At 40.5% G+C, this 26,942-nt stretch overlaps 1 protein-coding gene across 3 annotated transcripts in view; it reads left to right on the forward strand.

Annotated features, from left to right (window-relative positions):
- Positions 1–6,622: 6,622 nt before the first annotated feature.
- The window catches only part of LOC125462958 (cryptochrome-1), a 78,985-nt gene continuing 58,665 nt past the window's right edge, over positions 6,623–26,942 (forward strand). Inside the window, exons 1-3 of one of the 3 annotated variants that reach the window (XM_048553502.2) lie at positions 6,623–7,109; positions 19,498–19,606; positions 22,591–22,733. In XM_048553502.2, coding sequence (XP_048409459.2) covers positions 6,952–7,109; positions 19,498–19,606; positions 22,591–22,733 — 410 coding nt within the window. In that variant the 5' untranslated portion in view covers positions 6,623–6,951. The remainder of the gene's footprint in view (positions 7,110–19,497; positions 19,607–22,590; positions 22,734–26,942) is intronic. The other 2 variants (XM_059653501.1, XM_059653502.1) reach the window with 2 other exon arrangements.

Below are 26,942 nucleotides of genomic sequence, written 5' to 3' on the forward strand. Positions count from 1 at the left end.
TTGAGTGTTGTTGCGGCTGCACTCATCCAGGCAAGTGGGGAGTATTTCATCACACTCCACACTTGTGCCTTGTAAATATGGACAGGCTTTGGGGAGTCAGGAGCTGAGTTACTCGCCAAAGTATTCCCATGCTCTTGTAGCCACTGTATTAATGTGGTGAGTCCAACTGAGTTTCTGGTCAGTGAAAAGTTCAAGGATATTAACAGTAGGGAATTCAGTGATGGCAACGCCATTGAATGTCAAGGGGCAATGGTCAGATTGTCCCTTATTATTGACAGTCATTGCCTGGCGTTTGTGTGGCTTAAATGTTGCTTGCCACTTATCTGCCTAAGCCTCAATATTGTCCAGATCATGTGACATGTGGACATGGACTGCTTCAGTATCTGAGGAGTCATGAATGGTGCTGAACATTGTGCAATCATCAGCAAACATCACCACTTCTAACTTTATGATTGTGGGAAGGTCATTGATGAAGCAGCTGAAGATGTTGAGCTTAGGACACTAACCTGAGGAACGCCTGCAGAGATGTCCTAGAGCTGAGATGGTTGACCTCCAACACCACAACCATCTTTCTATGTGTCAGGTATGATTCTAAACACTGGAGAGTTTGCCCCTGACACCCACTGATTCCTGTTTTGTTAGGGGTCCTTGATGCCAAACCCAGTCAAATGCAACATTGATGTCAAGGATGTCAACACTACCATCTCACCTCTGGAGTTCAAAGCTTTCATCCATGTTTGGATCAAGGCTGTAATGAGTTCAGGAGCTGAGTGGCCCTGGCAGAATCCAACTGGGCATCACTGAGCAGGTGATTGCTGAGCAGGTGCTGCTTGATAACAGCAGATAGGAGGTACAAAAATAGCGATGTCTTCCTAAAGCTATTCAAGGCACTAGTTAAACCTCACTGGCTAGTTCTCATTTATTCCATCAAAGTGAATGAATTGATTGTGCAAAGAAATAGAAACAAATATGATATAGTTGATAACAAAGTGTGAAGCTGGATGAACACAGCAGGCCAAGCAGCATCTCAGGAGCACAAAAGCTGACGTTTCGGGCCTCGACCCTGTATCTGATGAAGGGTCGAGGCCCGAAACGTCAGCTTTTGTGCTCCTGAGATGCTGCTTGGTCTGTTGTGTTCATCCAGCTTCACACTTTGTTATCTTGGATTCTCCAGCATCTGCAGTTCCCATTATCTATGATATAGTTGAGATTGCAGAGATGTAGCTGCAGGGTGACCACCAATGAGAACTGAAATCCAGGATATTCAGCCATTAGCTGAAAGCAAGGAAAAGGAGGTGGGGTAGCATTGCTGGTTAAAGATAAAAGTTAACATAATAGCAAGGAAGGATATTTGCTCCAATGAAGTAAAATCTGTATGGATAGAGCTTAGAATCACAAAGGGACAGAAGATAGTAGTGTGAGTTGTATAACTGCAATAATTTTGGGGTTGGTGTGAAACAGGAATTTAGAGACAAAAGCTATAAAGTACATTTATGTAACTATGAACAACTTTAAAATGCACATAGACTGAGCAAATTAAATTACTAAGAATACCAAACTGGAGAAATTCCTAAAGTGTATACAGAATGGTTTTATGGGTCAATACATTGCGGAACCAAAGAACAGGCCAATTACATTGTTTAATAAGAAATGAACAATTATCAATCTAGCTATATGAAACCTTGGGGAAGAAGAGTGACAATAATCAGGTAGAATTCTTCACACCATCCTTGATCATCGACAGCACACACCTAGACAAGCCATTCGTTCCTAGGGTTCATTAGACTATATCAAATAATATTAGGCCCTGCTCTCTTCTGCCAAAACTGCTCAATATTCTAAGATGGTTCTGAAGGGCAAAAATAACATTTGGCTTTTCTTCTCCATTATCGTCCATCTCCAGAAACCCTTATCCCCTGCCACCTTCTACTCTTGCCTTCAAAAAACAGGAATCCATGGGGTTCTTGGTCAATAAAATGCACATTATTTGTAAGCTGTGGCTGGCACATTCCTACATCCTTCTTGTATACCAAGCCAAGCCACCCCAGCCCCAAACCATGTATTTTTCTTAAGTTTGCCAACTACCTTATCCAAGCTTTCTTTTCCATGAGACCTCCTCCTGCTCTCCCTATCCTATTCTGACTAAATTGCTGTTCTTCCAAATTCCATTTCTGGTCACTAAGCTGGCTGATGTCATAAATGGTTTTAATTCCACAATGACTGTCTTTTTCTTCTTCAAATCTGCTATCAATAATGTATCATCAAACAACCCCTACTCTCAAATGGCACCTTTGACCCACCTGCTTCTGTTCTTGCATACCTATTATATTCAAAAAGCTCAATAAAACATACAAAATGTGCTTATTTGAATGTTAGGGCACAACCTATTCTGGAAACAGCTAACTAAAGTGCCTTGACAATGCATCAGGTATGGCCACAGTGTGATAATCTTACAAGTTGACTGTTGCAAGAATTAGGATTAATGTTAAACAGCTGCAGTAGGAGGTACTTGGTCTGGAGATGGAGTCATTGAGAAGATATGACAACTTTGCTTTGCATACATCTGTAGTTTAGCTGAGCTGGGAGTTCAAAATATCCACTTGCCATCCATATCCTTACTAATTTTGGCTCTCATTTTCTTACTTGCTAGGGATCTGAATTTTTTATATGTGATTTGAAAACTATTTTGCCTACCATGCTAATGCTATCTCAACATCAAAGACTTCTACTTGAATCACATTTCAAAGGATTGTGTAATTCCTTTAACACCTGTTCTTTTTCCTTCGTTTTCCTTCTTTTCTTTATTCTTTATCTCTTTTCTTCTCTCCACTCAGCATCAGAACCAGCAGCAAATCCAGAACAGCGAGCACTGCAGCAAGCTGATGGGCTGCGAGCCCCAGAGCACCGCGGGGAAGAGGCCCACAGCAGCACATGGGGGACCAGCCCTGAAGCACTGTACGGGCAGCAAGTGCCTGGCAGAGATGGTGAAAGCAGGAGCAGACAGCCGACGTGAGCGGGAAAAGGCAGGCTGAGAGCAAAGGAGGGGCCAAGGTATGAATCCCGGTACAGTGCAACTTACCTGGCTGCTGCTGAATGCTAGTGAGGAGAGGACTGGAGGCTGGAGTGATGTGGGACAATTGCTGGACTTGGGTGCGGAGCCACTTGTTGAGCTGCTGTTGTTGGACTGTAATTTAAAACCTTTTCACTATGTGGTAACTACCTCTGTAAGTAATGGTTATATTTTCCTTTAATCCTCTTTGTATAAGAACGCTTTTATTTTACTCTGTAAGATTCATGCCTGGGTACTTTTACCTAAGATGGCACCATTAAAAGGCAACCATTGTAAAAACATTTCACTGTACTCCTATACCTCTGTATTGTAGTACAAGTGACAATAAAGGATATTCTATTCTAAACAATTTGGTTTTAATTGTTATCTGAATTAACATTTTCCAGATTTCAAATGCAATTCTAGTTTCAGTCCAAAATTTATATTCTAATTACACATCCACTTTTCAATAAAAGTAATCTTTAAGTATTTGCCCTTTCACAATTTTAAAAATATTCATTAAATCTCTCTGAACTTTCCTGCTTCAGTAAATACAGTTCTAATTGTTCCAAGTCCTGATTATCATCATAGTCAATTATTTATAATATTTTTCTTACTTCAGTAGTGCTTCTGAAATGAGTTGCTCAGACTTCCATGGAGTATTCCACCTATAGTTTAATGAATCATGTGACTCTGCCTCATTTGGTTTATTTGTGAGCTGCAAACAACACTGGATCTGTGACTTGCCCAGCTTAACTGGAGCACAGCATTTATTTCAGTGATTTCCATTGACTCCCTCTTATGTACTGCCGCTTCAAAAACATCAAACAGCTAGAACAGAAGGAAAACTTGCTGGCTGCTTCTGTGTATCTTCTGATAAGGAATTTCCATGCATAAATGGTGCAAGATTAGCGTGTAAGTGGGTTGCAATTGGACTGCTATTTCTTTAAGGCAAGTGGCATTGGAGGAACAGTAGCAGTAAAACTGTTTAGGATGTGTGGAGACATTTAGACAGACACATGAACAGGCAAAGAATAGAGGCATATGTACAGGCAGATGGATTAGTTTATAACACCTTCATTAACAGCACCAACATGGTGGGCCAAAGGGCCTGTTCCTATGTTATTCTATGTAAAACACACTATTGGTTGTCATGACATTGAAATTGGACACCCTGACAAGGTTGAATGAAAGAAATTGTATGATTCATTTAAACATCATTCCCTTTATTATTTTTAATATTTCCTTCTCAAGGAATCAGCGTATAGTTCTGAAGTGGAAGTGGAATCAGATGTCTCTGATTTTTATTTTGGAAAATGCCAGGGTATCATGATTAAAATTAACCCTTTTCTACATCTAGATTTAATCAATCCATAGGACTTTGTACATTTATCAATAGTAAATCCACCCTTCACATGATATTATGAAACACATTTGACGGAACTGAAGACGGCAAATCTTTGCCCAGATGAATGTAAATACCTAAATTTCTCAAAGAAAGAAATTGCTGGTGAAAGTCAGCAGGTCTGGCAGCATCTGCGGGAAGAAAACAGAGTTAAGACTTCAAGTCCTGTAACTCATCAGAACTCTGTTTTACTTAAACTTCTCATCCAGACACTCAGAGGGCAACAGGTAATAGCGTCATTGGAAAGTGGGTCAGCCAGAAAGGATCTGTGATGACTGCTGGTCCAGGATTTCATAAGTAGCCACATTGTCCACTTTGGTAACCAGCATAGTATGCAAGGTCCCACACAATAGTGCAACTTTGATAATATAATCATGTTGGTTTAGCAGCTCACCTGAGCCACAAGTCACAGGTGTGCTAAAGGATTCAAGCACAAAACCTTGACAACAATATACCTTTGAGACAAAATTAACTGGTAGAATTTTACCAGGGTAGTGTCTGTAGCACAGAATAGATTGAGTATAGGTGCCATTTAGTTTACTTTTCAATTCCTATAAAATGAAATAGATATGGCTAATATAGCCACATTAGATTAGATTCCCTACAGTGTGGAAACAGGCCCTTTGGCCCAACAAGTCCATACTGCCCCTTGAAGCATCCCACCCAGACCCATCCCCCTATAACTCACACACCCCTGAACACTACAGGCAATTTAGCATGGCCAATCCACCTAGCCTGCACATCTTTGGACTGTGGGAGGAAACTGGAGCACCTGGAAGAAACCCACACAGACACGGGGACAATGTGCAAACTCCACACAGACAGTCGCCCAAGGCGGGAATCGAACCCAGATCCCTGGCTCTGTGAGGCTGCAGTGCTAACCACTGAGCCACCATGCCACCCCATTATCACTTATAGTTCCTGCTATTGGCCATGCAGATTTCTAAATCTAACTTAATTTAACATAAAATCGGCAAGCATTAAATCCAGCACCCAAAAAGAGAAGTAACTACTGAACAATTGGTGGCCTATTGACTGTTATCTGGAACTGATGTTCTGCTTAAATATAGTAATTAATTACTATATAAATACATGACTTACTATTGAGAACAACAATTTTGCATGTGTTAACATGCAGTGTCTGAATTGGTTACCATGCCCAAAAACTGGAGTTCTGACATATCAATCGTAAGTTACCATTCCCAAAAGCTGAGACTCTGATGTATCATTCCTAAATTTCCATTCCTTAAGAACTGTTGCTTTTGTTATAATATCAGACTATCTTAGGACAGAATATAGTTTATGAACTAGTTTCTGATTTACAATCGCTCATTCTGACAAATGCAGTCCTCTACAGGGGTGCACGAATATTAACATTAACATGTGCATGGTTCCTCATTCTTATCATCAGGTGTTTTAAGTTGTCATGCATTGTATTCCATCTTGCGTACAAATAGAGTCGAGAATGGATTCAAGAACAGGACCCACCCACAATCCAGAAACTGCGTGGATAAGATTCTATTCCAAACGGATAGAGTTTATATTTTTCTCAGTATGTGGTAAGATTACGCAAATTATTCTGAGTTTTCTTAACAGGCATTTAGCCGAGAATGACATACTGTTGGCCAGCAGTACAGCATGGAGATATGACTCACTGCAAACAGCAGCTTAGAAGATAGTTATAGCGACTGAAACTAGCTTTTTTTTCAAAATATCTTTTCATGGGATGTAAATATCAACAGCGGCATTGGTAACCACCTGGAACTACTGTAATCCAGACACTGTGCGAAGGCACAGTGACAATGTTGTTCGCGAATTCAGGACCCAGCAACACTGAAACAGCAGTGATGTATTTCAGGTCAGGATAGTGAATGGCTTGTGGACAGTCATGCTCCCACGCATCTACTGCCTTCTCCTCGCAGTTGGTAATGGTTGTGGATTTGGAAGGTACTGCCGAAGAGGCCTTGATGAACGTAAATGTTTTATTTGTTAAGAGGGAAGTCACATTTGCAGCACAGATTTTCCCAAGCCTGAACATTGTCCAGCACTTGTTGAATAAGAACCATGGCCTGATTCAATATTTGAGGCACAGAATCCCCACAGTGCGGAAAGCAGGTCATTCAGTGCGTCAATGGGCAACACACACTTATGCCATTGAACCAATTTGGGAAACGTGCGTGCTCTGTTGTCGAGATGTACCGATTATATATTTACTTATGAATATGAAGACATCCACTCTTTAAATGAGGACAGAGTTTACCAGAATTGCCGCGAACGCCGAGTCCGGGGTCGGATCCACACCTGCGCACTGTCCAATGAGCGGCGCGGATGGGGCGTGGCTCGCGCTGCCCGCTGTGGGAAAACTAACGGCAGTAGCGCGAGGCGCAGTCTGCAGGTGCGAGTGCGCCTGCGTGGGGGGAAGTTGGCCGGCCGTGGCGCCAAGTTGCTGCGGCCGCTAGAGTCACTGTCAACTTTCGCATCACAGCCGCTTGTGGCCATGGAGACCCATTCAATCCACTGGTTCCGTAAAGGACTCCGGCTTCATGATAACCCGGCGCTCAAGGAAGCTCTACGGGGCGCTAGCACCGTTCGCTGCGTCTACATTCTCGACCCTTGGTTCGCCGGTTCGTCCAACGTTGGTCTGAACCGCTGGAGGTAAGAGACCGTCTCCATGCGGCTTCGTTACTGCAGGGAGGTTCAATATAGATTAACGTGGGTTACTGTGTGGTAACAGAGTGTTGTGCATTGCACGAGGAACAGCTTACAATGAGGACAGTTATATAACTTGTAAGTCGGACAGCTCTGCATGAACTTAACACAAACAATTTTTACAGAACATTTCATCAAAGCTGCATATCACAGCATCAATTGTTGGGTATTTTTTTTCCCAAAGAAAGACTTTTGAGGCAACAACATAATTGAAGAGAATGGATTAAAGTGTCAGTGGAATATGGGATTGGAATAACGGTCAGAAAGCAGAGAACAATTGTATATGTTTTCCAAACTCGGACAAGCATTGCTGAGGAACCAGTATCTCGGGCAAATGTTTTCATTATTATATAAATGGTACGGTTTTGAGTTTACACGTTTGCAGATGACAGGGGAATTAAATAAACAGCGTGATTCTACGTAGTAACAGTTGCTTTTGCAATTCTCTAAGGATATTTTTGTAATAAACTGAATCTCTTGCAAAATAGATTGCAACAGGGCCAAAAGTTTAGGTTTACTCGTTTTTATATATGCTGCTAAGTATTTCGATGTACGCTGGTTCTACCTACTACTTCTGAGGATGTACACTGGTAATACCTAGTGCTTCTAAAGACTCGTTTATAAATAATGGCTAACAGACTATAAGGTGTAGGGAGTACAGTATCTGCCGAAAAAAATCTTCGTGAAGAGGGCAAATATAATTGGCAGGAGTTCAGTAAACTAGTAAGCGATTGCTGTATAATCTGGTCATAGAAAGACCTGCTTGTTCAGACGGATTGACTAGTACGTCAAGGCTTCATCCACCCCCCAAATTTGTAGTCTTGATTTAAAAAGTTTGTCTGCTAGATTCTCGTTTTCCTCCTCCTAAGTCACCAAAAGATTTTGGAAATAGGAAGGACCACTGTTTCAGTGGAATTAAATCCCACATTTGAACAACATGGGAGAAAATAGATTGGAATGTTAGCAATGTTATGAAATTGGCTCAGTTGTATGGTATTATAAATTCTGAGAATAAAGGTACAAATGAACTATTTCCTGCCAATATAATCTCCAGTTTATTGATCACTGTATTGTGTGTTGAATAATCCTGACGGTATTGAATTCATACTTTTAGTATAGGCTTGTAAAAACAGTTTAGTTTTGTGAAATATTTTAATAAAGTTTCCGTTGTTCAAACTGTACTAACTTATTGCAATTTCAAAGTAGTTCAGCTTTCATACAAAGATCCTATTGCAGACAGCATAACGAAGTATTTTTTAATATTTTAAAATGTTTTCCTCAGATTGTGATTGATCACAGGGGAAGGACGTAAATGGCAAGGGATTAATTGAGTAAATGTTGGGTACATGGTGAAATACGTTCGTTGTTTGATAAGATACTGAGTCAGCTGAATTGATGGAGAAAATACATTGGATGACGAGAAGCTTCATTTAGTGATGAGATGCCAGTTGTACAAATGAGGAAGGGATGGTGAAGGTAGCAGGCTGCCTGATATCTAGAGATTGAACACCAGAGCATGTCCACCTGCACGTGATATCTCATGCCTGTACAATCTCTGTACCTGATCACTCAGGACACTCGCTGCCTAGTCTCCAGCTCATCATGAACAAAGCCAGCGGACGTGTTAAGTATTAAAGTGTGCATCTCCTGTGAGCGACTTCCTGCTTCCTCCTTTTATAAAAAAAAATTTCGTTGGCATTTTTTAAAAATCTCGTAGACTTGAATTTGCCACGAATTAGGCCACCCTATCTGCCACATTTGCTCACATTCAGACGCACGGATGTGTGTGGAGAAGCTCGGGCAGCGATTTGCATACAAGAGCCCTCCAGAAACACAAGCCAAAACCCCATCGGTTCTTAGCTGTCATAAATATCGGGAGTCTGACCTACAGCTTCGGTAAAGACTTCTAACGAGGCATGCCCAGATTAATTATCAGATATGTAAATAAAACCGATTTTTAACAGACATGGAATCCACACTTGCACTTTGAAGAGAACATTGAGCCAGGAAAGCAGGAACAAAGTGTGAAATAGTCATTATCAAAGCACACTTATCTATCCTAAAACCAAAAAAGGGAGAAACTCAGCAGGTTTGGCAACATCCGTGTGGAGAAAGCAAAGCCAATGTTTCGAGTCCAGTAAGCCTCTTCAGTTCTGAAACCTTAACTGTGCTTTCTCCCATCAGATGCAACTCGACGTGCTGAACTTCTTTTCCAGGAATTTTTGATTTTATTTCTGATTTCCAGCATCCGCAATTGTTTCGGTTGTATGCAGGGATTGCCTTTCTATTTAACTACTGTGTATTTAATTTAAGCGTTTTGGTTCATATTGGTTCAAGATACTAAACTGATCAGTTGTTGCGAACAGACGATCCACCAACATAAAAGTTAAAACAATTAAAACCACCAACCTTCTTCCAATCCTGACTAAATTTATTGTTTCTGATCTCTGATCCACATTGATGGAAAAGAAATTCTCATTAAAGCGGCATTCGATTCCAGTGTTTTTAATCTGATCGTCCAATTTAACAGAAGGGGACGTAGTTATCTCTGTTTTTATGCCCGACACTCTTTGAAACAAGATTCATCTGCTCAATGTTCCATTGTACCCTGGAAAGGAAGAGGAAACATGAATGCGGCCGGAGATTGAGATTGTTAACTGTGTTTACGATGTCTGTAACTCCGTTATGTGCAAGAATATAAAATTAGTCGAAAATAATTTAGTTTCTGGTCTGATTTAGGCCACCTTCTGTGAATGTATGACGCAGATCTATCCAAACAGTGACCTACGGTGCTGGTTACGTCAATAGCAAGGCAATGATTCATATTGTAAAATGTAATTCCTTCGTACATGCTCTGTCAAAAGAATAATTTGGCAACTGTCTTTTTTTCTCTTAAAGTAGGTCACTTAATCACAGCGCAACATACGACTGTTGATTTAGCTTGCATTCTGCCAGTGAAATTACACAGTAATTATAGTATCGCCAGAGTAGAGCCATTTTGAGCAAGGAGCTGGACTGCTTTCGGGATCCAACACTACGAACTGCTGTCGGAAGCAGGGAGCTGTGCTCTGGTGGGAACCTGCTGTTAGTCTCGCTAGAATAACAAGGGAAAACCATTCCGAAGCGGCAAGCTGTTTACTCAAGGCGAGAAGACAGAAGAGTTTTCCGAGCCCACTACTGCCGCATGCGTTCCTCGTCTTTTTTTTTAAGATATATACACGTATTATCGCAAATTTTAAAGAATGAGTTCGAATGTGACATTGCATAAAGTACAGTAATAATAATACAATACATAAAGTGCCTCATTCCATGGAATTGTAGATCGAATTATAGTGTACAATACATTTGAAGTCAAACTTAGGTCCGTACAATCCTAGGGCTGGATACTTTTGGGCGGGGGAGGGTGCGATGGGACGAATTGCTTGAGGACCGAGGACCTTGGACCTTTAGTGGCCTTTCCCCGTTGAGCTGTTTGTCTGCTGCAAGTTCTAGTGCGTTCCTTGGCATTTAATCCCTTGAATGTGCCTTTCTGGAACACTACTTTTGACTGTCTTTTTGCCCTGAAAGACCAGAAGTTTTGGACCCCCAGAGTGGACAGTTCTCCACAGTCCCGCATTACAATGCAGTTCAAGACAAATTTAGACAAAGGTTGTTTACATTCTTTCAAAACTGCACTTTCCTGAAAGAGATGGGAGCCAGTGTCATCCCCACTACAGCCAAGGGCATCACACGGAGGTGAATAAATGAGGGGCCTGCAGAAAAGATCTAGTAGGGAAAGGCCTTTCTCACCAAATAGCCAAGTATGTCTGGAATAAAACAGAACTGTGGATGTGAGAGATGTAAAATAATGTGCTGGAGAAACGCTGTGGGTCTGTGTGCATCTGTGAAGAGTATAACAGTTAATGTTTTGAATCCAATGACCCTTTGTCAGAACTGAATGCTTTGTATCTGTCTTTACAAAGGAGGAGGTAACTGCCTGGGCCCTGGCGATGGAGGAAACTGACACTAAAGGGGTTTGAAGTTAATTAAGAAAGAAGTCTTGAATAGATTGTTGGCACATAAAGTTGGCAAAGTATCAGATTGGGATGAGGTGTATCCAAGGTTTTAGGGAAATGACACAATATGCCCAGTACCCTTGCATTGGACTCAAGGAAGGTGCTTGAAGATTGGAAAACTGAAAATGTTACAAATTTGTTCAAGAAAGTTTGGGATAATCATAGCTTTCACAGAGCAAATAGTTTACCTTTGGAGAAATTTCTTGGATCACTTAGGAATAGAATTAGTAGTCACGTGGAAAAAGTTGGTAAGAATCGGATTTCAAAAGGGGAAACCTTGTTTAACAATTCACTAGAGTTTTGCTTTTGTTTTGAAGAGGTGGCTTGGCTAGATGAGACCAATGTTGTTGTGGTATACATGGATTTCCAGAAGGTGTTTAATACAGTGCTTCACACAGATCTGTGAGGAAAGTTATAGCTCCTGGAATTATAGGGACAGTAGCAATATGGATACTGTTGTGAAGCTGATTAGAGTAACTGAATTGGAAGGGAAGATGTTAGAATTCATTTGTTTAAAAATGATAGGGGGGAAGAGCGTGTGGGTGTTGTGCTTTTCTAAGTTTGGAGATTTTAAAAAAAGAAGCCTGCAAGTAGCTACTGATGCACAGACAATTTTGAAATTGAAATATGTGTAACAATTGGCTGTGTGGTTGGCAACCTAGATTCATTTTCGTGTTAAGATAAACAGCTTTGAATATCAGTCAGTTAATATAAACCAGGTACTTAGCGACTGAAAACCAATTGAATTTAAATCCGGTGTTGACAACCTAGGACCAGCCCTAATATAAAAAAAATTGTCAGGTCATCAAGGGTATATGAGGTTTTTGAAAATCAGTGAGAGAGTGAGTTGCTGTTGCAAGAGTAAAACTCTGGCTCTCTCAGAAATCTTAAGCACCGTCTAAAAGTTTACCATGGCACTCTAAGCTAATACTCTTGACACTGATTCAAAGAAGAAAGAATTCCTGACTGAAGAATAACGGAAAAGACATGGAACATTCAGGACTGTAATTAATCTTGATATAACAAAGTGTGGGGCTGGATGAACACAGCAGCCCAAGCAGTATCCAGCATCTGCAGTTCCCATTATCTCTGTAATTAATCTTTAATTTTTTTTTTCTTATTACTTTGGTTTACATAAATTGATGTTGTATTTATTGGAACAGCATACTATTAGAATTTTGTTTTATTCAGGAATAGTTAGTTAAGGGAGGAATTGTTCAATTTCTTAGTTCTGTTATTTTGATTACTGTTAGAGTTAAATAAATTATTTATTGCTTATAAAGTGAGTATCAGGGAGTTCATTTCATTTAACCGTTCCCTCCATAACAGATACAAAATTGACTGAGCCATGGATATTTTTTCAGGCTTGAAGGTTTTTAATGGAATTCCCCAGGCATTGCTGTTGGGACCCTTGCTTTTCTTGATATTAATGTTCTGGATCTTGGTATGCGGGGGACAATTTCAGGGTTTGCAAATGTGAGTAAATTTGGAAAAGTTGTAAACTGTGTGAGGAGGACAAAATGGAACTCCAAAAGGGTATTCACACCTTTGTGGAGTAGGCAGATGAGGTTTAGAGAAGTGTGAGGCGATGTACTTTGGCCAGAGGACCATTGAAAAACAATATGAAATAGGGATACAATTCTAAAAGTGGTGTGGGAGCCATGGGACTTGAGTATATGTGTGCGCAGATCATTGAAGGTGGCAGGATAAGTGGAGAGAGCAGTTAATGAAGTTAGTGCACTCTGTTTTATTAATAGGGGGCATAGAGTACAAGAGCAAGGAAGCTATGTTGAACTTGTCAAAGACGCTTGTTAGACCTCAACTGGAGCACTGTGTACAGTTGTGGGCACTTAATTATAAGATAGTAATGAATGCATTAGAATGCAGAAGTGATTTACAAGAATAGTTCCAGAAATGAGAAACTTCAGTTATGAGGATGGGTTGAAGAAATTGGTACTGTGCCCCTTGGAGACAAGAAGGCTGAGAGGAGGTTTGATTGAGGCTTCCAAAATCATGAGTGGGCTGGAAGAGTAGATGAGGAAAAGTTGATCTCGCTTGTAACAGGAACAAGAAGGCATTGAATTTGAAGTGAGCTGCAAAAGAAGCAAGGTTGATATGACGGGGAGAAAAACATTTTCACACATTGGGTAGTTTAAGGTAGGGAATGCACTGCCTGAAACTGTCCTGGAGGCAGGTTCAACTGACGAATTCAAAACAGCAGGATATGGAGAAAAAGGCATAAGTTTGATACTCAGTAATAGAATGGTACAGGCATGATGTAACACATGGTGCCTTTCTGGGTCAGAGCATTTCTGTGATTCGGTAAGGCCTCAAGGATATTGCATATGGACTGCAGCCTGATGGGCTTGTGGTCAAAGGTGTTTTCCTGCATTAAGATGGACAGATAGTTGGTGCAACCAACTAACTAGAGTATTCCATAATAATTAGGTCATGTTTATCCTTTGCAACACCAATAGCACCTGAGCATGCAGGGACACTTGCATACAGAGAGCCCATATGCATCCACAGACAGTGTGCTATTGGGATGAGGGCAAAGTTGGGAATGTTTTGTATGGAGATTTATACATTCTCTGTCAGCTGATTTTGGCCCACTTTCAATCTCACCAAAAATGGACATCAAAATGGATGATCGACACAGCACAGGACTAAAATATAGTCCAGACCCATGCATGTAGAATGCCTCTTATGTGATGACTAGGTACCTACCATCAATTGTGGGGAAATGTCATTCCCACATGCCCAATTTCTATTTCACTATGATAATGCATTTCTTCCAGTTGTTAGCACATGCTGCAACCCCTCCCCATATTTTAAACACTATCCAGTACTCTCACCTGATGGTGCAAGATGCAAAGGATAGGCTGTCCTGATTTCCTAAGGATGTGCTCTTGTTGCAATACACTTTGGTTTTGGAAGCCAGTTTGAACAGGTCACAGACCAAGCAAGTGACAGCAACTTTGTCCATAATTAGGGAGTCTTTGACTTGAATGTCTGGGAATGTCACTCCGCTTCTCTGGCTGTACCTTCCCTAATGGGCTCAGCAAACAACTTGATACAGAACACAGACAAGATTGAAAGAGAGATGACAACACTGTCTGACTCCAGATTTACTTAAAAATCTTTCTATCTCCCTGTTTGAATTAAACTATTCTGCTGATTCACGGAAAGAATCGTAGAATCACTAGAGTGTGGAAACAGGCCATTCAACCCAACAAATTCACACAGACCTGAAGAGCATCCACACCCTATCTGTGGCTAATGCACCTAACCTTCATGTCTGTGAACACTATGGGCTATTTAGTATGGCCAGCCAACCAACCTGACTTGCACATCTTTTGGACTGTGGGAGGAAATCAGAGCATCCAGTGGAAACCCATGCGGACACAGGGAAAACATGCAAACTTCACAAAGTTGCCTGAGATTGGCATTGAATCTGACTCCTTCGCACTGTGAGGCAGTACTGCTAACCACCATGGCTTCACTGTTATTTTTTATTTCAAGTTTCCATATTACTCAGTGTACTGTTTTACCTCACTGGGGTAGCCAACAGAAAATCAAGCTCCTCTGGAGTTGTAACAAGTTTTGATTTTGAAAAGTACCCAGAGTTTCTCAGTTTACGTGTATATTAGATCTAGTCTGACAGCACAGACCAGATTTCTGTACTGAACAAGGATTACTAACAAATAAACTGTAGCTGCAGAAATAACTATAAACTGTTGGCACATATTACTAATTACAACTCTAACCCCTTTTTAAACTCCTGTTATGCATATACAGACATAGACAGAACAAGAAATGCAAGTTTATGGATGGAAGCACAACTGGAAAAGCGGTTCAGTGGATTTGTTCACAGGATTTGCTGTGATTTTTGTGCTGATCAATACATTGCTTCTGGATCATTTTTCTCGGGATGCTTTTACTTGTTTGTAGTGGGAACGTGGTGACTGGTTCACACTTATTAAAGGCCTCTGACTTTTTAATTAAACGTCTTAGTTTATAACAACTGCTTAAGAAAAATGAGCTGGCTTTCATCAGGCTTCTCCCGAGCCTGTGAAGATCCAATGCCTTTTCACTATCCTGTTCAAAGCCCTAAGATGTACAGCTGCCTGAGAACCAATCTCACAGTTGCTGGCTGGCAGGGGACCTTTGTCATGGATTACTGGTGACTAGTGCACAGATCAATCAGCTACTCATTGCCATCTAAATCTTATTAGCTTCTTCTAATCATCAACAACCACTTGAACTAGCAGCTGTGCAAACAGGACACTGCTTACAAAGAATGTTGAATTACTTTCAAACAAATTGCAAATATCCTTGAATTTTTTAAATAGTTCCTTTTCCCCTTCCTAGAATCCAAAATGCAGCATAAAGATGTGGTCTTCCAGTACGATGATGCATTCCCTACTCTTCAGACTACAGTCTATCATGTATTTCTTTTCTGTCGCTCACTTCCATCTGTTTTTTTATTTGGCCACTTAGCAGCTGCCTTCTAGAAGTTTTCTATTCAATCTCTGCCTAATTTCCCTCAAGTTCCCTGAAACTGTGACCTGTCATAATTTTGCTCGCAAACTACCTGTGTCTTGTGATTTCTCTAATGTGCCTTGTTGTATGAAAGCCACTGCATGTCTTTTCATAAAACTTTAAAGAACTAATCAAACTACTTCAACAATTATTGTGACCATGCAGTAGCCTAGCCATTGCTGCGACTGTTGTGTAATTTTGAGAGAAAAATATAATGGTTTACTTTGTTCAAGATTGGAAGGGAAATTATTTGGATATCATGAACATGAAAAGATTCATGTCATGTGTCCTATTATCCTTTATCTTATGCCTGTAATGTTAACAACAGCATTGTAATGTTCTGCATTCTTTAAAAATTAAACTCTTAGATGTCAGTGTTTGGGACTTGAGTCATAGATGGAAGACCACTTGGTCCATTGTGTCAGGCTGGCTCTCCATAAAAGCAACCCAGCAAGCACTATTGCCCTACCTTTTCCCTGAATCCTTGTAACGATTTTCCTTCGTCAGTAATTATCAAATTCCCTTTAGAAAATCATAATTGAATCTATCTCCCACCTTGATCTCAAAATATGCTGTTCCCAGAAGGGGAAACATTTGTTCTGTATTAACTCAAGCTTTTATTTTCAAAAACCTAAATACATCGCTCCCTAGCCACCTCTGAAGAGAAAAAAGTCACAGCTTGTAATGCTTTCCAGATGTTTACACAAGCAGTCTGGGGTCACCCTCACAGCCTTTCCACTACTGCTATCATTCCAATAGCGATCAGAACTCCTCTCAGTACTTTTCAAACCTTAATGGGACCAAATTTATAAAGATTTAAGATGGTACTCCCACTCCAGTTCAATAAGGGTATAATTGAAAAGCCTAAAACTTGATTTTAAAAAAGCCTAGATTTTTAGTGCCTTTTTACATGTGGTCCCATATTTGATTTTATGGAGTTATCGAGATAGGATGTTCTACCAACGTAGATTTGTATCTTCCAAATAATGTAATCTAGTTTTAAAAAATCTACTTCTCATTTAATAGCATTCGCTATTTGGCAATTATTCACCCATTCTGCAAGTTTATTAACGTACTCCTGTAATTTGTTGCAGTGTTTTTAATTTTATTTTACTTATTCATTCATGGTTTTAAGGCTTCACTAGCTTGGCCAGCATTTATTGCCCGTCCCTAATTACACAGAAGGCAGAAACATATCAACCACATCACTGCTGGCCTAGAGCCACATGTAGACCAGACCAGGTGAAGATGGCAATTTCCTTCCCTAAAGGGCATGATCGAACCAGATAGGGTCTTTCCTGACAATCTGCAATGGTTTCAGGGTCAACGTTAGACGCTTAACTCCAGATTTTTATTGAATTCAAATTCTACCACATGCTGTAGCAGGATTTGAACCCGGATGCCCAGAACATTACCTGGGTGTCTGCATTAACAGTCCAGCAATAATGGGCCATCACCTGCTCAGTATTGACACTTCTGCCGAATTTGGTGTCACATTCAAATTTAGAAATTTTAAAAAGTTATTTTGAATTCCAAATTGTCACTACAAATTGTGAATAGCAGTGGTGCCAGTAATGATCCTTGGGATGCCACTTCCCACTTTATATCATTCTGAACAATCACCCTTGTCTCACCTCTATATCTGTGCCCCACTTCTGAGCTTTGTTTTCCATCCTACCAGTCGATTTTTGACCTCTGAGACAGCAACAAATGCAGATGCTGGAGTCAGAGACAACATTGTGGAGCTGGAGAAACACAGCAGGCCACGCAGTATCAGAGGAGCGGGAAAATTGTTGTTTCGGCTCAGGACCCTTCTTCAGAAATAGGGAGGGGGAAGAGAGCTGGGAAATAAATAGTGGAGGGATGGGGTTGGGGAAAGGTAGGTGGGATGGTGATAGGTGAATGCAAGAAGGGAGTGGTGCAGATTGGTCAGTGGAATGGGTGGGCTGGATAGGTGGGAGAGAAGATGGACAAGTTATGTCAGGTCAAGGAAGCAGGAGGGAAGATGGGTGGGGCTGAGGAAAGGTAGGTGGAGTGGCAATAGCTTGGATGCCAGGAGGCAGTAGTGGGGATTGGCTGGTGGGACAGGCGCAGTGGATAGGTGGAGAAGGCGATAGGTTGTGTCAGGTCAAGGAGGTAGGGATGAGAGGGATGTTTGTATGTGGCACGAGGCCAAAGGTGGGGAGAATTTATAACTAATGAATCTTATGTTAAGACCATTGGGCTGTAAACTCACGAAGCGGAATATGAGGTGTTGCTCTTCCAGTTTGGATGTGGTTCACTGTGGCACTGGAGTAGGCCCAGGATGGACATGTCACCTAGGAATAAACTGAGCATAAAACAAATCAAAATGAATAAATACAGAACCAGGTGGCTAAAACGTTTGTGATATTTTAAGAACTGGTTGAAAGTTCAATGTATTTGCAGAAGGAAGACTATAAAAATTGAGAAATTGAAAACAGAAAAGAATCAGTTGGCATGGATAACTTGATCTGAATTATTGTTAGATGTAAAAGAACTGTGTGCACTACTGGCTTGACAATCAACTAATTCAAGATAATCAGTCAAACTCAACATGACAATTTATGTTTCCTGGATGGATATACACTGAACCCTTTCACTGCAACAAAACAAATATATTGAGGTCTGGCCTTCGAACCAGGGAATGTGGGTTCATGTCCCATCTGGGGCGTTTTGTTAAAATGAGCAGCACAGTTTCACAATGATTTAGCACTGCTTAACAGTGCCAGAAGCTCTGGTTCAATTCCGGTCTTGGGTGACACTGTGCAGACTCCACACAGACATTTTTCCTATGTCTGAGGATATCCACCAGGACCCTTAGTTTCCTCCCACAGTCTAAAGTTATACAGATTAGGTGGATTGGATTTGCAATTTTGCCTAGTGTCCAGGAATGTGCATCCGAAGTGGAGTAACCAATGTCAATGTGTGTTTTTGACATAGTGTAGGGATCTGGGTTTGGATGGGATGACCTTTGGACAGTGGGGTAGGAATGGGCTGAATGGCCTCCTTCCATGCAGTAAGCAGTCTATGATTCTAAGCCGTGCTTTATCTCACTCTGGTCACCAAGATCAATTGTTAGCCATGTTGTGAATGAACGCGGCCTACAGGATATTTAACTTTTTGAATTCAAAATAAATGGATTAATAATATGGTGCTTTGATTTTTCTGCCTAACTAGTAGGTGCATTTGACATCTTGCAGCTTTATCATAAGTTTTTGATCAATTGTCACTTCCAGGACATTGTTGCAATATTCAGTAAAGGTCGCCACATCGAATATCAAGGGGAGATGATTTGATCATCGCTTGTTAGAAATGCTCATTATCAGGCACTTTTTGGCACAAATGTTATTTACTGCTCGGAAGAGAAGTTGTAACTTGCTTTTGCAGTTGTTGGTGAATATCCCTACTTTTGAACTTTATGATAAAATGTCATTGAAGAAGATGACTGGGCCTAGGATACACATGGAGAAATTTTTCTGGAGTGGGAAGTGCGAAGTAGAAAATACAATGTGAAACAGGGCATGCAAACAACAGAACCTGCCTTTTTTTAAACCCTTCACCAGAAGGAGTGACGCTCGGGTCTATTTACAACATGATGTCCACATCATTTTTCCTCTGTGTTCTGCACAGACTGTAATGATTATTAGACTAACATTATGCTTTCCTTCAATTTCCAAAATACAAGAAAGGAATCAAATTGTCTTTCTATCCATCAGATTCCTGCTGCAGTGCTTAGAAGATCTAGATGCTAGCCTTGTGGAGCTAAACTCCCGGCTTTTTGTGATACGTGGGCAACCTGCTGATGTCTTTCCAAGACTCTTTAAGGCAAGCTCTCGTGGATTATATTGCAATATCTGCAAATAGCATGCACCTGTAAATTTACAGTAACTAAGCTTAATTCTACATTTTATTTTAAAAATATTTCTTTGAAGTTCCAGAGTTTGTATTGTATTTATTTTGTAATTATTTTACTATGGTTCAAATAATGATAGCCAAGAATTTGTGAACTCAGTTCTTTCAGTTAGCATATACCATATTTTTTGTAAATCAGTAAAGAAACTAGTGAAGTTTTGTTTTTAACCTGTTTAGAAAGTTTCCAAAATGTTAAAATGAGGTTTTAGTGTTCATTTTGGAAAATTGACATTTTGGAGTCACCATTGAAGAGCAGGTGTGCATGCTGGAATGGATAGAGATAGAGGAAGCTGATGTGCTGAAAATTTTGTCAAACATTAAGATTGACAAGTCACCAGGCCCGGATCAGATTTGTCCTCGGCTGCTTTGGGAAGCGAGAAATGCAATTGCTTCGCCACTTGCGAAGATCTTTGCATCCTCGCTCTCCACTGGAGTCGTACCTGAGGACTGGAGAGAGGCAAATGTAATTCCTCTCTTCAAGAAAGGAAATAGGGAAATCCCCGGCAATTATAGACCGGTAAGTCTCACGTCTGTCGTCTGCAAGGTGTTAGAAAGGATTCTGAGGGATAAGATTTATGACCATCTGGAAGAGCATGGCTTGATCAAATACAGTCAACACGGCTTTGTGAGGGGTAGGTCATGCCTTACAAACCTTATCGAGTTTTTTGAGGATGTGACTAGAAAGGTTGATGAGGGTCGAGCTGTGGATGTGGTGTATATGGACTTCAGTAAGGCATTTGATAAGGTTCCCCATGGAAGGCTCATTCAGAAGGTCAGGAGGAATGGGATACAGGGGAACTTAGCTGCTTGGATACAGAATTGGCTGGCCAACAGAAGACAGTGAGTGGTAGTAGAAGGAAAATATTCTGCCTGGAAGTCAGTGGTGAGTGGGGTTCCACAGGGCTCTGTCCTTGGGCCTCTACTGTTTGTAATTTTTATTAATGACTTGGACGAGGGAATTGAAGGATGGGTCAGCAAGTTTGCAGAAGACACAAAGGTCGGAGGTGTCGTTGACAGTGTAGAGGGCTGTTGTAGGCTGCAGCGGGACATTGACAGGATGCAGAGATGGGCCGAGAGGTGGCAGATGGAGTTCAACCTGGATAAATGCGAGGTGATGCATTTTGGAAGGTCGAATTTGAAAGCTGAGTACAGGATTAAGGATAGGATTCTTGGCAGCGTGGAGGAACAGAGGGATCTTGGTGTGCAGATACATAGATCCCTTAAAATGGCCACCCAAGTGGACAGGGTTGTTAAGAAAGCATATGGTGTTTTGGCTTTCATTAACAGGGGGATTGAGTTTAAGAGTCGTGAGATCTTGTTGCAGCTCTATAAAACTTTGGTTAGACCGCACTTGGAATACTGCGTCCAGTTCTGGGCGCCCTATTATAGGAAAGATGTGGATGCTTTGGAGAGGGTTCAGAGGAGGTTTACCAGGATGCTGCCTGGACTGGAGGGCTTATCTTATGAAGAGAGGTTGACTGAGCTCGGTCTCTTTTCATTGGAGAAAAGGAGGAGGAGAGGTGACCTAATTGAGGTATACAAGATAATGAGAGGCATGGATAGAGTTGATAGCCAGAGACTATTTCCCAGGGCAGAAATGGCTAGCACGAGGGGTCATAGTTTTAAGCTGGTTGGTGGAAAGTATAGAGGGGATGTCAGAGGCAGGTTCTTTACGCAGAGAGTTGTGAGAGCATGGAATGCGTTGCCAGCAGCAGTTGTGGAAGCAAGGTCATTGGGGTCATTTAAGAGACTGCTGGACATGCATATGGTCACAGAAATTTGAGGGTGCATACATGAGGATCAATGGTCGGCACAACATTGTGGGCTGAAGGGCCTGTTCTGTGCTGTACTGTTCTATGTTCTATGTTCTATGTTCTATTGCTGACTTCTGGTCTGAGGTATCATTGGTATTTAAGTTGACTCATCCTCTGTGTGGGTCAGAGTAGCCTCCCATTTTCAATATCTTTTACAGTTTTATATTGCTAGATCATTTTGACAAGGCTTGGCTGCTAAATAGTTTGCCTTGTCCTTTTGAGTGCAAGATATGATTTTTAACAGAATGCAAGATTCCAGTTCAGTACCCTGCCCATTTGGTATTAAAATTCAAGAGTCTATCGTGTAATTTCCAACTTCAGAATAACAACTGTGGTTTTCTTGAAGAGAAACAAGTTTGGTAGCTACAAGTAGAGGATTTAGCTAGTGGCCTGGTAAATGACACAGCATCAGCAATATCCTAGCATCGACTGAACTAGGGATTGAAAAGTTTGGATGTTTTCTCTCCTTGCTGTCAGGAACCACAAAACAATGGTATCCTCTCAGTGCCTTTGCAATAAAAATTGTAAAAAAAAATCACTGAAGATTCTGTAGCTTGCAAAGAAGACCAAGTGTGGTATATGTCAAAACCGAACACTATGATATCAATAGGACCTGTATTACTCTTAATTATCATTTTTTCCAATGAATATTGGATGAGGACGAACTGGTTATTATGTAGTTTTCCAATCTTTCTAGAGATCGACTGAAGCATTTTGAGAGAAAACAAGATACAAATTGTTCAATAACTTGACAACAGTCAGTGTTTGTAACATAGTCAAGTCTTTGCTTTCCAACAAAGTACAATGAGGAAAATAATATCCCAAATAATCTTATCAGCAGGTTCACGTAACTTTACCCAGGGAAAATTTTAATTTTGACTTATCCTAGACTAAGATGAGCAAGTTTTGGATTGCAAGGAACTGGATTAATTCCCCTGGTCGCTAAATCTTGCAACTAAGGCAGTCATGATCCAATTACTTAAGTGTCGAAATGTAAGGTATTGAACTTGTATTTTATGAGGGAAAATATCAAAGATAGTAATTTATGATGTTCTAACAGATTCATTGCCCTTAATCTAACAGGAATGGAATATTAACCGTTTGACATTCGAATATGATTCTGAGCCATTTGGTAAGGAACGCGATGCAGCCATTAAGAAGATGGCTAGTGAAGCTGGAGTTGAGGTCATTGTCAAGATTTCACACACATTGTATGACCTAGATAAGTATGTACTCTGTTAAGTATTTAAATTATTTGAGTAACAATTAACCATGGTACTGTAAAGTTAAAACTATCCAAACTATTGTGATGGAAATAAGGTGGAAGCAAGATTCCAAAGATTTTAAAATGTTCTAATGAATGTCTGAACTCTGCAACTGGAGTACAATGTCAAATATTTTACAGTATCATTAGTAGGCTTCTGTGCAATGATTCAAATAATTGGAACCTGAGATAAATACATTCCATTCACCAACAGGTTGATTCTGTCATCCAGTTGTGAATATCTGTGATCTTGTTAAAGTATTTTTCATACTGGCATCCTTGGGTTGCTTCAAGTCAAAGAATAGCTTTTCTTCTTTCTTTCCTTCTCTGTTTCTGTAACATGCCAGTATCTCCCTTTTTTTTTTCTAACCTTCACAGAATCTCAGAACTGTTGGAATGCAGAAGGAATTAATTCAGCTCATTGTGCCTGCACTGGTTCTTTGAACACTCTTTGGCACTGTTAATCTCTTGCCACTTTCCTGTACAACATCTCTATTTAATTGTCCTCTTGAATGCCTCAATTGAATGTGCCTTCACCACTCTTCCAGGAAACTTTACCTTTTAGTTTTTCAATCCCTTATGAGTGGGAACAGTTCTCTCATGTACTCTACCCTTCCCCTATATTTTGAAAACTTCTCAGATTTCCTCTTAGCCTTCTCTCTAAGGAAATTAGTCCCAAATTCTCCAATCTTTCCTTATAACCAAAGTGCCTCGCCCATGGAACTATTGTTATAAACGTAATCTGCACTCCCTTCAATGCAACCACATCATTCCACAGTGTGGCACCCTATGCTGAGTATCTTCTATAAGTTCATTATAACGTACTTTTTTTTGTAAACTGTGCCTCAATTATATAGCTTAGAACACTGTATGCTTTATTAACAGCATCTCCCTACCTGTGCTGCCACATTTTAATGATTAATGTACACATACATGCTCCTGTACATCATTTTAGAATAGCACCTCTTATTTTATACTGTCTTGTCATGTACTTTGTACCAAATACTATCACTTCACATTTCTCCACATTGAATTTCATCTGCCACCTATCTGTCCACTCCACAAGGTGTCAATATCCTCTTGAAGGTCTACACTTTTTTAATTCTTCATTGTTTACAATTCGCTCAAGTTTTGTGTGTCTGCAAACTTTGAACTCTGCACGCTTTGACTTAGATCAGTTATTTATAGATAGGAAAAGCAAGAATCCCAATACCAACCCCTTGGGAACTCCATTACAAGTATCCTTCCTTCCCAAAAGGTGTCCATTACTCTTTTTCTCCTCCTCCAGCAATTCTGTGTCCATGTTACTACTGTCCCATTTTGTTCCATGATCTATAATTTTCCTCAAGTTTGTGTGAATTTATATCAAACAGTCCATGTACCCCACATAACAACCTTTCCTTCATCAAACCTCTCTCGCCTTTATTCTTGCATTTCTCTTGCTTCTATGTAAATCCCCTGTTTGGTCATTAGTTAGCCATACTATTCCTTTCACCGTCCTTTTATAGAAGTCTTCAAAGTCTTTGAGATTTTCCTTTGTTATGTGACAACTTTTCATAACCCCTCTCTGCTTCTCATATTTACTTTTCAATCTCCTTTCTGAACACAGCTAAAATTCCAAATCTCAGCAAAACACTGCTCCAAACAAGATGGCAATAAAAAAGTCACTTGTTTTCCTTGAAGTGAGTTCAAGTAATCAAGACCAATAATTATCTGGAACCATGTGATTTCCAAGAAATGCCTTTTAGGAAAAATCTTTAGATTGACTTTTTTTTAAAAGAAGTTAATCCAGATATCTCCATTATCCTTAAACTCAAGTCCATGAACATTACTATATACGAAGCCATTGTAATGTTAGTAAAGTCAGACTTTTATGACTATCTTTCCGCTGTGGCTTTAAAACCAAATCTTTTCACAGTACGTCATGCAGAGTTTCTGTTGGTAACTGCTGAACAGTTAGTTCAATGCTGGCAATATCATGAAATAAAATAGTAAGATAGTATTAGAAAGAACCAAGACCCCCTGTTGTGTTTTATCAGTCCAGTTACCATCTCCTTTGCCTGGAACCTCATTCCTTTCATCACTGAGTATTTCCAAACTTTCACTTTATCTCTCAACTTCCAATTTCTTTCCCACCTCTTCCCTGCTTTTTTACTTAAACCTGTCATAAATGGAGAAGGAGAGAACTGGAACAAAGTCATCAACCTGAAAAGTTAACTCTTTAGTGCTCCCCAAATGTCACCTGACTGGCAAGTATTTCCAGTGTTTTCCATTTCTGTCGTTTGTGAAACCTACCAGGATGTTGCTACTCCTTAGCTGTGTCGCTTCGTGGAATGAAAGTATCCACTGTTAGACAACCAGAAGCTGGATTTACGGATTTTCTTCAAATCATTTGAGGATATGGGTGTTTCTGGCTCACCCATACCTCATTGCTCTTGAGAGGTGGGGAACTGCCAGCTTGAACCTCTTCAGTTCACATGCTATGGGTTAACCTACAGTATGGTTGGGGATGGAATTCCAGGACTTGATTCCATCTATTGTACTGAAGTACAGTAAAAAGTATTGTTTTCCATGCTATTCAGACAAACATACCTTACATAAATACATCAGGGTAATAGAACAGAATGCAGAACATAGTGTTACAGCTACAACAAAGGTGCAGAGAAAGATCTACTCTAATATGCGTCATAAGTCTTAAAACATCTGGTAAGAAACTGTTCTTGAATCTGTTGGTACGTGTTTTCAAACTTTTCTATCTTCTCTCTGAAAGTGGGTTGGGAAGAGAGTATAACCAAGGTGGGAGGGGTCTATAATTATGTTGGCTGTTTTCCCAAGACGGCGAGAAGAATAGATTGAGTCAGTGGAAGAAAGGCTTGCTTGCCTGATGGACTGGGCTGCGTTCACAATGCTATGTAATTGCTTGCAGTCTTAGGCAGAGCATTTGCCATACCAAGCTGTGATATACCTGAGTAAGATGCTTTCTATAGTCCATCTATAGAAATTGGTTAGAGTCAGTGTGAACATGCCAAAGTTCCTTAGCCTTCTGATGAAGCAGAGACATAGGTGTGTTTGCTTGACTGCATGTGGATTGATCAGGACAGATTGGTGATATTTATGTTGGTGAGAACTTGAAGCCATTGACCACCTCCATCTCAACGCCACTGATACTGACAGGGGTGTCTCCTGCACTCTGCTTCCTGAAGTCAATTTTTGACCCAACAACAGTGAATGAACCAGAATAAATTTGAGTCAGCATGGTGAGGGGCTTGCATGGGAACTTGCTGGTGATGATGGCATGTGTCTGCTGCCCTTCTAGATGCATGTGGTTATAGGCTTGGAAGGTGCTGTCTCAGTATCTCTGAAATTCTGCAGTAGGGTATGTTGAACATAAGTGGTGGAGAAAGTGGATGTTTATGGAAGTGGTGCCAATCAAGTGGATTGCATTATCCTGGATAGTGTCAGGCTTGCTGAGTTTGTTTTTGTTGGTGTTGCAGTCATCCAGGCAAGTAGGATATATTTCATTACACTCCTGACTTGTGCCTTGTTGATGGTGGGCAGTCTTTGCGGTGAATTACTTGGTGTAGTATTCATTAGCATCTGGCCTTCTCTTGTAGCCAAACTTTATAAGGTTTTTTTTTTAAAATCAACTTGTTCAGAGACTTATGAAGAACATGCAGAGCAGCTGGGACTTGAACCCAGACCTTATGACTCAGGAGGGACACAAACACTTTATCACCAGACCCTAAAATGTTATGAAGTGAGTACGCAGATTTGAACCACCACTATTTATATGACAAGTCCAGTTGAGTTTCTGGTCAATGGTAAACTCCAGGATGTTATAGTGGGGGCCAGGAGCAAAGTGGCCCTGATGGCACCCAGACTGACTATCAGTGAGCAGGCTGTTGTAAGCAAGCGTTGAGTGATAGCATTGCTGATAACAACTTCCATCACTTGACTGGAGCTGTGATCTTGTCCAGGTTGGTCTTGTCCTGCTTTTTGTACATGGTACATACCTGGACAATTTTTCACACTGCTGGGCAGTTTTCAGTGTTGTAGTTGTAATGGAATAGCTGGACATATTTGGCATATTTCACACTTCAGACACCTTTCTCTACTTTTCAAAGTAGATAATGGGAAAGATCAGTTAACATAATTTAAAATATTAAACTTC

The sequence above is a fragment of the Stegostoma tigrinum genome, chromosome 21 (assembly GCF_030684315.1).
Source record: "Stegostoma tigrinum isolate sSteTig4 chromosome 21, sSteTig4.hap1, whole genome shotgun sequence".
NCBI classification, from domain to species: Eukaryota; Metazoa; Chordata; class Chondrichthyes; order Orectolobiformes; family Stegostomatidae; genus Stegostoma; species Stegostoma tigrinum.